At 39.6% G+C, this 12,828-nt stretch overlaps 1 protein-coding gene across 1 annotated transcript in view; it reads right to left on the bottom strand.

Annotated features, from left to right (window-relative positions):
- OXCT1 (3-oxoacid CoA-transferase 1) overlaps nt 1-12,828 on the bottom strand; it is a 189,855-nt gene that overhangs the window by 128,817 nt on the left and 48,210 nt on the right. Inside the window, exon 7 of the mRNA XM_053591594.1 lies at nt 11,551-11,611. Within this exon, the coding sequence (XP_053447569.1) occupies nt 11,551-11,611 (61 nt within the window). The remainder of the gene's footprint in view (nt 1-11,550; nt 11,612-12,828) is intronic.

Below are 12,828 nucleotides of genomic sequence, written 5' to 3'. Positions count from 1 at the left end.
ATCTTTGTGCTCTGTGCTATGTGCTATGATAGACACAGACGTACAGGTATCTCTTGGATATAATAATTTTATTTCCTTTGGGTGGATAGCCAGTAATGGGATCACAGAAACAAATGGTATATCTACCTTTAGTTCTCTGACAAATCTCCACAGATTCTGTACTAACCTACAATCCCAACAACAGTTTGTAAGTGTTCCCTTTTCACTGCATCAGCACTTTTTAATTGTTTGACTTTTTAATCATGGCCATTCTAACTGGAGTAGACTTGTATCTCACTGTGGTTTTACTTTGCATTTCTCTGATGATTAGAGATGTTGAACATTTTTTACTTTATTAGTCCTTTGTCAGATACACAGTTTGCAAATATTCTCTCCTATTCTGTAGGTTGTCTATTTACTCTTTTGGTTATTTCTTTTGCTTCTGTGTAGAAGCTTTTTTGTTTAATTATCATTTGTCTATTTTTGGTTTTGTTTCATTTGCTTTTGGAGTCTTACTCATAAATTCTTTGTCTAGGCCAGTGCTACAGACCATTAATATTAGATAATTTATCACATATTAGAACAATATCTTTAAAACATGTTAGCATAGTTTTTTGATAATGCACTAAGGTTTTATACATTGGAGAATTATGGAATTTTCATTTTCTTGGATCTCGAGCACTCTGGATTGCAGAGAAAGGATATGGAGGGTGTGACTGGCCAACTGCCAGGCAGAGTACAGTTCAACAGTCATTATCACTGGGTCAGTGAGAACAACTGCAGTCATCTGAAGTTTATTAGCCAAAGCAGCAGGAGGGATCAAGATGGGAATATAGCACTCTAAAGCTTTAGAAAACACACTCAAATGCTCTACCCTACTGAGGCTCAAAATAGACCCACAAAATAAGCAAATAAACAGGAAATGCTATAAAGATGCTGGTGTTTTAAAGTTGTTTGTCCAAGGTCACAAAGCTAGGGAGAGGCAAAGGTAATTCTTAATCTCAGATTCTGGCCACGAAAAAAAGACAAAGAAAATATAATGATATAATGAGACTCTTCAGAACCTAGTCTCAGGACTTCTTTCCCTAGTCTTTTTCATTCCATAATCCTGAATCATCAAATATATATGGATTATTGCCAATGTGTAACTCCCTTCCAGACCTTTCTTCTGAGCATGGCACATGCATGTCCATCTATCTGCACTTGCACCACCACCACTGGAATGTCCAGAAAGACAATCAACCCTCGTCAAACTCTTGGTTCCCCACCCCCGCCTTCCCCAATCTGTTCCTGCCAGGTTTCCCCATCTCTCAGTAAGCGACACATCATTGCTCAATCCAGGTGTAAGAGTCATTTTAACTTCTATCTTTCCTCTAGTCTAGCATTCCCCATCCCAGGTATGAGCAAGTCAGATAAATTCCACTACCAAGACACTGTATCTACCTCTCAATGCCATCACCCTCTCACCAATATTCCACCACTCAGGTCTGAGTGTGCACTTGTACAAGCAAGAAACTGGCCCTCAACCATGAGGTAAGTCAAATAGACAAGATATGGCAAGATGCTTCTACAGTAAAACAAGGCTACTGATAGGTAACTATACCATATTAAGGTCATCTTATTGACAAAGGTTAGCAGCTAGGGCTAGATAAACCAATTGCTGTACATAATCTTCTCTTTACAATTGCCCCAAAAGCAGGCTTACCAAATTGCACAGTCATTTTCACTACATCGACACAAATTTATATTATTCCATTTAGCTTTTCATTGATTCTCTCTAAGCCAGTTATCATTATTTTATTTCAGTTCTACTTAAATTCATTGGTCCTTTAAGAAATAATATTAAATGATTTACTATACCCATACTACAGAAATGGAAATGATGCTGTAAATCAGGGTTCGCAAACATTTTTTTGTAAAGGATGAGATAATATTTTAGGCGTTGAAGGCTATATTCTGTCTGTTACAAACTTTTTTTAAAACAACTTTTGAAAATATAAAAGCATTCTTCATTCTTAGACAGTATAAAAACAGTCCACAGGCTGTATTTTGTCAGCCCCTGTTGTAAATAATAATTAGCAACTAATAATATAGAGAAAAAATATAGTTATATATATCATGAATTGGCCTGTAAGTTAAAACAAACCACACTAGTTCAAAAGGCTTCCTTCCACTGATCTCCTAAGGTAGACACTAAGATTAGTAAATTTCTATATCAGAGAAGGATGAGGAATATGCCTTAGCTGTTGTTCGTGAGGCAAAAATTACTCCCCATTTTTTCTCCACTAAGTAATCAAAAAGAAAAGATGCTCAGTAAGAACTAATGAAGTGGCCAGGCACGGAGCTCATGCCTGCAACTCTAGCACTCTAGGAGGCTGAGGCGGGTGGGTTGCCTGAGCTCGTGAATTCGACAACAGCCTGAGCAAAGTGAGACCCTATCTTTAAAAAAATATATGGCCAGGCATTGTGGTGAGTGCTGTAGTCCCAGCTACTCAGGAGGCTGAGGTAAAAGGATTGCTGGAGTCCAAGAGTTTGAAGTTGTTGTGAGCTATGATGCCACAGCACTTTACTGAGGGGAACAAAGTGAGACTCTGTCTCAAAAAAAAAAAAAAAAAAATACTAATGAAGAATCACTTACAAGGTGCATATTTATAAAGACACTTGAAAGCCTACATTTATATAGTGCAGGTTGATAATTCACAAATGTGTGAAGCCTCAAAAATTACAGAGATACAAAGTCAAAAAGCCCAAAATAGGTAGAATAAAATTCACCAATCCATCAAAAAAAGGAGGGTATATCATTAAAATGACTTTCTTTTGGATCTCTGCGCTAACAATAAGAAATAGCACCAAAATTTTGTGAGGATAATGGCATACAAATGATTTGCTGTAATTGGTATTTCTACCCTACAATGCGATAGAGTCCATTGTACCTGAGATAATGGAACTCTCTCACATAGCTGCAGCATTGTTACCAAGCAACAAGATATAAAATGTCAAGATTAGCACTTTGTTTAATATATTTTTATCATCAATAAACTGTATTTCTATTCTGCTATTCTTTTGGGTGTAAATGGCCATTAGGCTAAGAATTATGTTTCATAATCTACAAGAGTATGTAAAAAAAAATGCAGTATGTTAACACTGGGCATCCACCAAGTCCATACTTTTATATTTACTGCTTCCATGGTAGAAACAGCAAATATTAACATGACAGGAATTCTGTTACTGAGGTTGTTTTACCAAACTATTCAACTACAACATGTCAATTAAATACATCTTTATTAGCATCTAAATATTTTCAAATCAATCTAGCATTTCATGAACACTTAAGGAAATGAATGAGTTGTCTTTTAAGTACTTCGTTACTTTGAAGCAAGTAGAATCAATGAGTTCATTTAGTGTAGTTATGGTAGGATATTATCATCTTTTCTGTCAAAGCGTTCTATACTGGGCTAAATTTGTAGCATAGGATTTACAGATATTTCAGGGCGGCGCCTGTGGCTCAGTGAGTAGGGCGCCGGCCCCATATGCCAAGGGTGGTGGGTTCAAACCCAGCCCCGGCCAAACTGCAACAACAAAAAAATAGCCGGGCATTGTGGAGGGCGGTAAAGTGAGACTCTGTCTCTACAAAAAAAAAAAAAAAAGAGGGAGACCCAGTCTCTAAAAGGGCGGCACCTGTGGCTCAAGGAGTAGGGCGCCAGTCCCATATGCCAGAGGTGGCAGGTTCAAACCTAGCCCTGGCCAAAAAACAAAAAAAAAAAAAGAAAGGATTTACAGATATTTCTAAAAGCATGAATAAAATTGTACAACGGAAAAACCATAAGGAAAATAAATCCAAATTGGCGATATTATATAATTTATCAGATTTCAAAATCAACGCTGGGACCAATAACCATCACTTACCACATCCATCTCAAACTGAACATTTCAGAAAGTATTCTGCCTTCAGACCCAGGCTTCTCAAGGCTCGTGAAAGGCTGGCGGGAGAAAGGTGCACCTTCTTTCCTATTAAGTTGCACCTAATAGCTTTCTGCCCTACTTTTCTGTTGTTAAAGAACTTGTGTCAGGTGTTCCTCTGAACTGCCCCATGTGGGTAGATTCAAGAATTTGGGATAAACTGGTTTTTTCTGGCCTTACTGTATTGAAAAGTTTTACTGGGTAAATGCTAAAGCGCAGTGAAAGGCATTTAGCATATGAAGCTTCACCCAGCGGATGTCAAATTTGACATTTCAGCCAGGTCCTCATAAATATCATGTCTCCATGTGTCAATCCGAGATATCTGTGCATCAATGAACCACGCATAGGTTTCAGCAGTAGTCACCTGTTTATGGGTGTGTGTATTTGAAACTGGGTCTGTCAAATGAAGTTTTTCAACATGGTTAGAATTATTTGTCTTCTATGGCTGGAAGCTTCAATTTTTTAGCTATTGATACCAATTTTATTTTTGTTTTATTGCCTCTTGAAAACATTACGAAGTCTACTGATTTCAAAACTGTTTATTATGAGCCATCAGCAATATAAAGATTAGGAATAAATGAAACATAAGAGGAAAGAAATTATGCCTTGGGTATTTACATTTTCACTAAAGCAAGAAGCAAGATAGCCAAAGTCTCAACTAAAACACTGATACACAATTGGCCTGCTTAATGGATATTAAATGTTCATAAGATCCACTGAAGTGATTAAGTCACTTGGTTAAAATCCACTATGTTCCCACCTTCCACTGCAAAGTGAAATAACAATCAGTCTGATCATTTTTGCTAAGAAAATTCATGAGATGGTATCAGCACAAAGTTCTGCCAACAAGGCCAGAGAGTCACAGACGCTAGGAGACTCCAACTTCAAAATCACATTCTCCATTTACCTCAGAGTTTTAACATCAGATTTAGGACTAATCGTGTCTTGGGAACTATTATAAAATGCACTAAAAATAGAAATCATATGCCACACATCCTTGGAAGAAGAGATTGCCATTACTCTCAAGAAAGCTACTCTCACATAAGACTCCTCAGCCTCTGATCTGCACTTCGGAGAGGAGACCGTGCTCCACCTCGGGGCTCCGGGTGTGCTATTCCTGCCGCCAGACCCCTCAGCTGCAGATCCATCAGTCTCCTCACTTCTCCAGCTCCTCACTCAGAAGTCATTTCACTGAGGACTTTCACTTTTACCACCCTATCTACAATTTCGATTTCTTTCCCTGACATTTCACATCCCTTTCTATGTTTATTTTTTTCCTTAACATTTATCAATACATTTTACGTGTTTATTCTATTGTCAAGACCATCAGGACTGTATGAGGGAAGAGATTCTTCTGCTTTGATGCTGTATCTTCAGAATCAAGAAAAAACCCTCCCTGGTATACTTGAATTTCTAAGTATCAGTGAACTTTTGTTAAAATGTCATCACAATATATCTGGTGCTTATTTTAAAATAATACAGGAGGAGGGAGAAGGTGAGGAGATGGGGATGTGGATGGGGCAGGAACGACAGTTGTTGGAAAGTCCCGGAGCTGAGTCCTCTGCTTACTGCTGTGTATGCTCATCCTCCTTCATAACGAACTTTACAAACAGAAGTTTGTACTGTCAGTTGCACTGCAATCTTCACCTTTCCTCCCCCAACAACCAGAGACAACACATCTGCTCGGCAGGATGGCAGACATACCTTGATCTTTCCCCTCTGCTTAATCTCTGAAAGAGAGATATCATGAGCCAGGCACTGGTACGGAACTCAGAAGTCACAGTCCCCAAAGCCTGGCTCTTAGGATTTCACTTTGGAAAATAATTTTCCATATGTCCATACCTAGAATTTATTTGTTAAAGCAAAAGACTTATGAACACTGTCTTCCTGACAGTGATTATCTCTGGTGGGGAGACAGGAGGAAAGAAAGGAGCATGAGGAACCCTCTAGTAACCCGTGCATTGAGCTGGTTCACAGGTGTTCCATTCATTATGATGCTTCATAAGCCATACAGGCTACATGTAAATAATATTTGTGTGCATCAGACACCATATAATCTAGCCAATGCTTTCATGGGCAAATATCTACATAAATGTATACAAGCCAGGCACGATGGCTCACACCTGTAATCCTAGCACTCCAGGAGGACCAAGCAGCTCGGTCAGCTGACCTCAGGAGTTCAAGATCAGCTTGAGCAAGAGTAAGACCCCATTTCTACTAAAAGAAAAACTATAGCCGGGCGTTGTGGCGGGCGCCTGTAGTCCCAGCTACTCGGGAGGCTGACGCAAGAGAATCGCGTAAGCCCAAGAGTTAGAGGTTGCTGTGAGCCGTGTGACGCCACGGCACTCTACCCGAGGGTGGTACAGCAAGACTCTGTCTCTACAAAAAAAAAAAAAAAAATAGAAAAACTAGTAGGCGTCGTGGCGGGTGCCTATAGTCCCAGCTATTCGGGAGGCTTAGGCAAGAGGATCACTTGAGCCCAAGAGTTTGTGGTTGCTGTGAGCTATGACACCATGGCACTCTACCCAGAGGGAGTCTCTGTCTCAAAAATAAATAAATAAACACAAGTATGCCATAATGCAAATATAATCATTTTATTTAAGTCCTAATAATAAATATTCTGATTTTAACCAAATGATGAAGGTAGCTTAAATAGTTGAAAGAACCTTATGTAAACCTTTGCTGTCTTATAGCACCAGTCCCTTCATAAACCTGACAGCACAAAGAAAACTGAACCAGGTTATTTCAGTCCCAGGCAGCCTCAGCAGCCTTCTGTGGCTGAGTCAGACGACCTTTCCTGACAGCACGTGTGCCAAGCTGTTTGCAGGAGACAAAGCACCAACAGGCTCCTGAGTGAAGCATTCCTATTCCTCCCCCTAGGCTTTCTATTATAAGCTCCTTTAAAAAAAAAAAAGGTAGAAACAGGCCACTTCCCAAGGAAACCCAGGGCAGTGGGATGTGTACACAGGAGACCGAGACTGCCTCGTGGGCAGCTGACAGGCTGACGAGACAACACTCCACCTGAGAAACAGTCAAACAAATTCCCTTCAGAAGACTCAACAGTCCTCCCTGCTCCTTGTTACACACGTGCACCACAACACCCAAGAGTCATTCCCCAGCTGGTTCTACACTTAAACTTGTGAAGTTTATCAGGGGAAGACTTCACCCACTCAAAGAGAAGGAGGCCCAGAAATAACACTGTCTAGACTAAAAAGAGAAACCTCTCTCTGGCATGCGTGCCAACATGTGCACCCACGTGTACTATTTTTCCCAAGTAACTCCCCAATTCCATAAAATGGGGAGAAAGGCATATTCAACATTGACTGTGTCATAACTTTGGGCAGGACCGTACACACGGCTGCAAGTTTTAAGAAAAATGAATATAATATTCACATTGTTTTTACTAAAAAGAGACATAATAGATCACCACTTTGGTTTTGTATAACTCATAAGTTTGCTTAGAACACATCTAGTGAGAAAAAGCTTTTCCAAAAAGGACAACCTTTATGGCCAGGCATGGTGGCTCATGCCTATAATCCTAGAACTCTCAAGGCTGGATTACTTGAGCTCAGGAATTCGAGACCAGTGTGAGCAAGAGTGAGACCTCATCTCTATTAAAAATAGAAAAACCGGCCAGGTGTAAAGGCACACACCTGTAGTTCGAGATACTCGGGAGGTTGATGCAAGAGGATTGTTCAAGCCCAAGAGTTTGAGGCTGCTGTGAGCTCTGATGAAGCCACAGCGCTCCACCCAGAGGGACAAAGTGAGACTCTGTCTCAAAAACAAACAAAAAAACAAAAATGACTCATGTTCCCCCTTTACAGAGACTAGAAATAATGAAAATCAAGGGAAAACGTGATTTTTCTCTTTTTAATCCAGGATAACATACTGCTTTCCTTCTTCACATAAAACACTTATTATAAATTAATTACTACATAATTAAAGAAGAAATTTAAAAAGCAAGAGGCAGCTTAGATGCTCCTTTGCCACACTGATTTTAAATTTTAAAAAAATTTAAGATGCCTGAAGTTAGTATCCTTAATATTTTAGATATTTATACTTCTACCCTCCTTAAAACCCAAGCTAAATGCAAATAAACAAGGAGACAGGTTGGAAACACACAGCCCTGTGCAGTGGGAAGACGCTGGCACAGAGCTTCAGAAGACGCGCATTAACCCAGATTCGACAAGCCAAAGAGAAAGAAAATGAGCTGAAAGAGTGCTAAAAAAAGAAAATAAATAACCTTTGTTCAAAATATAGGATGAAGTTCCTATGATAGTTTCCACTGCTTAAGATACTACAGTCCGAGAACAGACATTCAGTCACCATGTTTAGGGAACTGGGTGAAAAGCTGACAGGATCAAAGTAGCTGGAAAACAGAATGAACAGAATCCAGGAAATGAATCCACAGGGCTACTGATCACAGGATGACACCTTCCTCAGGGCCATCTCTAGGGCTGATGGCACCAGAAGAAAAAAGACTATCAGAATAACTGGTGAGGAAGGCCTGGGATAGAAACATAAATTGAGAAAAAAACATATCTTCTTGATTCTAATAGTTACCATTGAAAAGGACTACCTCTGTAGGTTCAGTATCTTTCAAGAATTTGAAATGTCATCATTTATTGATGATACGGAAGCATTTCATGATGTAACGGAAAAAAGCAGACACCTGGAATCAGTTTCTCCATAGTTCTATCCTGTTCTACCTGGTTGTGTGACAGTGGGTATATCCCTTAACCTCCCTGGGCCTTTTCATCTGAAAACTAAGGATAATTATGGTTCCTACCTCACAGGTCTGTTATAAGAATTAAATAATGGTAATGCACAATAAAGCATTATTATTATTCTACATAATAAACACTGATTCGTGGTAGATACCATTATTAGTATTTAGCAAGCAGAAGAATACACAGATAATTTAATGATCTCTGAAGATTTCTCTTAAATGCTGCACTTGAGAAACCAGCTGATAATCACCTATCCCACTGGGACCACCATAAAATAAAGCAATATAGGGCTAGAAGAAAAGAATCAGAACCTCGGAGGCCAATGCAGGAAATGGCATGCAGACAACACAACACAGAACAAGGGAGCCAGAGACCCAGGAGACTCCCTAGATGCAAAAGAATACCAAAGCCATAAAGTCAAAGAGTTTTCGTATCAGAAAATGCCCAGTGTAGGTACCATCCCCGATGCCAAATTATTTCCCACTTTTGAGAATGCAGTTCTTTTTTTTTTTTTTTTTTTTTGTAGAGACAGAGTCTCACTTTACGGCCCTTGGTAGAGTGCCGTGGCATCACACAGCTCACAGCAACCTCCAACTCCTGGGCTTCAGCGATTCTCCTGCCTCAGCCTCCTGAGTAGCTGGGACTACAGGCGCCCGCCACAACGCCCGGCTATTTTTTGGTTGCAGTTCAGCCGGGGCCGGGTTTGAACCCGCCACCCTCGGTATATGGGGCCGGCGCCTTACCGAATGAGCCACAGGCACCGCCCGAGAATGCAGTTCTTAGAACTCAACCTATGGCATATGGAACTCTTGTACCATGAGCATGCAAAGATGGTGTACTTACAATAATCCTTTGTCCAAACAGCTGTTCTGCTCATTTTCCTATACTAGAATAACATAGATTTCTTCCTGATCTCTGCACAATAAAACTACCTGAAATGATAACGTTCTGTACCTATGCAGATCAACACAGTAGTCACTAACCACATGTAGCTAGTGACTGCTTGAAATAAGACTAGCACAGCTGGGAAATGAATTGGCATGTTATTTAATTTTAATTAACTTAAATTTTAAAAGTTACATATGGCTTGTGGCCGCCATACTGGCCAGTGCAGTCAGCTGGGAGTGGCTACCTGCAGCCCTGCATTGAAAGGGGTCCTGGTGTGCTTCTGGCCCACCAGGAAAAAGTTCAGTGATAGATCAGGAGATTTCTATTCCAGGACAGGGAAGGACAATCTTTATTATATTTGCAGGTTCGGTTAGAGGATTTGCTTTCCCCTAATGCCTAAAAGAGCCTCTCTTTCCTAATATCGACAATCCCTGGACACTGCAATGCTCTTGTAGGAAATCAGTTTGGGTGAAAAGAACCAGCCTATGATAGGGAAAAAACATTTAGAAACTTCACCCAGGATAATGCATAGTGCCCCTTCTGTTATCAGGGAATAAATATTGGTTTCTGGCAGTTTTACAAAGTACAAAAATAAACTATTGGTTATTTCAAGCTATGGTATAGGCCTTTCTTCAGTAATGCTACAGATGTATGCCACGGATAAGCCGTTAAAGATTATTCAATAAATAAAAAACAGATTACACAGAAAGAATAAACCACATCATCCACATTATCCATTTTAAATGCAGAAAATATACTAGAGGCCTTGCAAAAGAAACCACCATGCCTAGGTTGCAAGTAGCACATCCCCCAGCACTTTAAAAATAATACTCTTGGACAGTGCCTATAGCTCAATGGGTAGGGTGCTGGCCACATACAATGAGGCTGGAGGGTTCGAACCCAGCCCAGGCCAGCTAAACAACAATGACAACTACAACAAAAAAATAGCCGAGCATTGTGGCGGGTGCCTGTAATCCAAGCTACTAGGGAGGCTGAGGCAAGAGAATCACTGAAGCCCAAGAGTTTGAGGTTGCTGTGAGCTGTAACGCCGCCCAAGAGTTTGAGGTTGCTGTGAGCTGTAACGCCACAGCACTCTACCGAGGGCAACATAGTGAGACTCTGTCTCAAAAAAAAAAATACTCTTTACTTTCCAAGAGTGGAATAGAACACTATTGCACTATTCCATGAAGGAATAGTTGCCTGTTGAAACGATACCTTGATACTGATGAATCAAAAGACACCACATACAGTACATGAAAACTCAGGAATGCATATTCTCACTTTCAGATTCTAACGAGGGGGTTCTATAAAGCACCCCCAAGGGATAGCTACCACAAACTCACATGAAATTTTGGTTCCAAGATGATTCTCAAAGCCTCGATTTAAAAATCATTTGAAGTCTCTGAGGTTAAAATATGTATAACAAAAAGGGCAGGGTTTTTATAGAAGTACCTACTTCCGCACCAGGGCTCCAACTCTGGGAAGGCCATAGCATTATTCAAGCCTCTCCAAACACTGAGATGCCCAAAGGACTGTCAGTGCCTGAATTCAACTGCTCTGAATGGAACATCAAAGCAATTATTTGTACTATTCTCCTCCCTTAAAGAATTCAGTGTCTACCACAGGAAAACAATGAACTTCTCTTGACAGAGTATATTATTTTCCTGGTATTCTATATACATAAACTCAACTTGGGATTTCACCCAGAAGGTCTATTTCATTCAAAGACCAAAGGACTTTTGTAAGTGGGTCCCATGGCTGGATTTCCAGAGAGCATTGTGGTGAGACCCTAGCTAACCAGAAAGCTGGCACTGCAGCAAAACTTTAGCTATTATATATTTAAATAGAATTATTCCATTTCCAAAACAAAGAAAAAGCTGTCATTGTTTGCTCTCCAGGAAACAATTGAACTAATATACTTTTTCTTGAATGAACACATGACATCAAGTTAAAAAGTTAACACTAGAAATTCAGAAATAACCTCTTCTCTTACCTCTACCACTGTTACTTCCGCAGCTTTGCACATCGGCAAATTGAAATTTCTTGCACTTTTCCTATATCGGGGTAGAGAAATAAGAAATTCAAAAGATGACAAAAAATAAGAAGCATCTCTTACATGGCTTTAACATTGTATAGATTTAAAAAACTGTATAGCTTAGAAGATTTTCTACAAAATGAGAATCTAAGAATCTTCTAGGGCGGCGCCTGTGGCTCAGTTGGTAAGGCGCCAGCCCCATATACCAAGGGTGGCAGGTTCAAGCCCGGCCCCGGCCAAACTGCAACCAAAAAATAGCTGGGCGTTGTGGCGGGCGCCTGTAGTCCCAGCTACTTGGGAGGTTGAGGCAAGAGAATCGCTTAAGCCCAGGAGTTGGAGGTTGCTGTGAGCTGTGTGAGGCCACGGCACTCTACCGAGGGCCATAAAGTGAGACTCTGTCTCTACAAAAAAAAAAAAAAGAATCTTCTAGAAAGGGGATTTCCCATTAACGAAGTTTTAAAACTATCTCACAAATTTTTAAAAAATGATAGTCATTTCATTCAATTTATATAGGTTTTTTTTTTTACATGGTTGAGGAAAGAGGGACTATTTTTCATGGTCGACATACAGCTATACATTTAAAAAAAAAAAAAAAAAAAAAAAAAAAGGGTAATAAATCTACCGAACTTAGGAGAAGCGCCTGTGGCTCAATGGAGTAGTGCACCGGCCCCATAAACCAGAGGTGGTGGGTTCAAATCTGGCCCGGGCCAAAAACTGCAAAAAAAAAAAATCTACCGAACTTAAAAGTGAGTTTCCCTTAATCTTTTAACTGATACACTACTTTGTTTTTATGGTTAAATATTTCACTTAACAATTTGTTCTCATTAAAATATTAAGAAAGGAACAGTAGCAAGTACTTCACATGAAAAGGCATAGTAATTATATTCTCTATTAAAGAAAAGCCTATTGCTGAAATCAAAAGAAACATTCATTGGTTATTTGTGAGTTACCTACAAAGATCATTCTGGAGAACCATTTTCTGATGAAATTTTTGAAAGTATAACACCCACATCAAACCCTGAGATGTAAAAATTTTAAGAAAGTGGTAATTTTCTGATACTTTTCCATTACAGAATTAATTAATACATTTTCCCTAACCATAAAAATTAAAATGTCTTTTTGTTTCTGGGAGTGTATATTGATAGAAGAATTTCTTCAGTAGAAAGAAGTTAAGTCATAGCTATATTTTACTACTCTTTTAGGCCACCAATTTTCCTTTGCTTGGATTCAAGGATG

The sequence above is a fragment of the Nycticebus coucang genome, chromosome 1, assembly GCF_027406575.1.
Source record: "Nycticebus coucang isolate mNycCou1 chromosome 1, mNycCou1.pri, whole genome shotgun sequence".
Classification (NCBI taxonomy): Eukaryota; Metazoa; Chordata; class Mammalia; order Primates; family Lorisidae; genus Nycticebus; species Nycticebus coucang.
The sequence above is the reverse complement of the archived record's forward strand: the minus strand, read 5'-3'. Positions and strand labels throughout refer to the sequence as shown.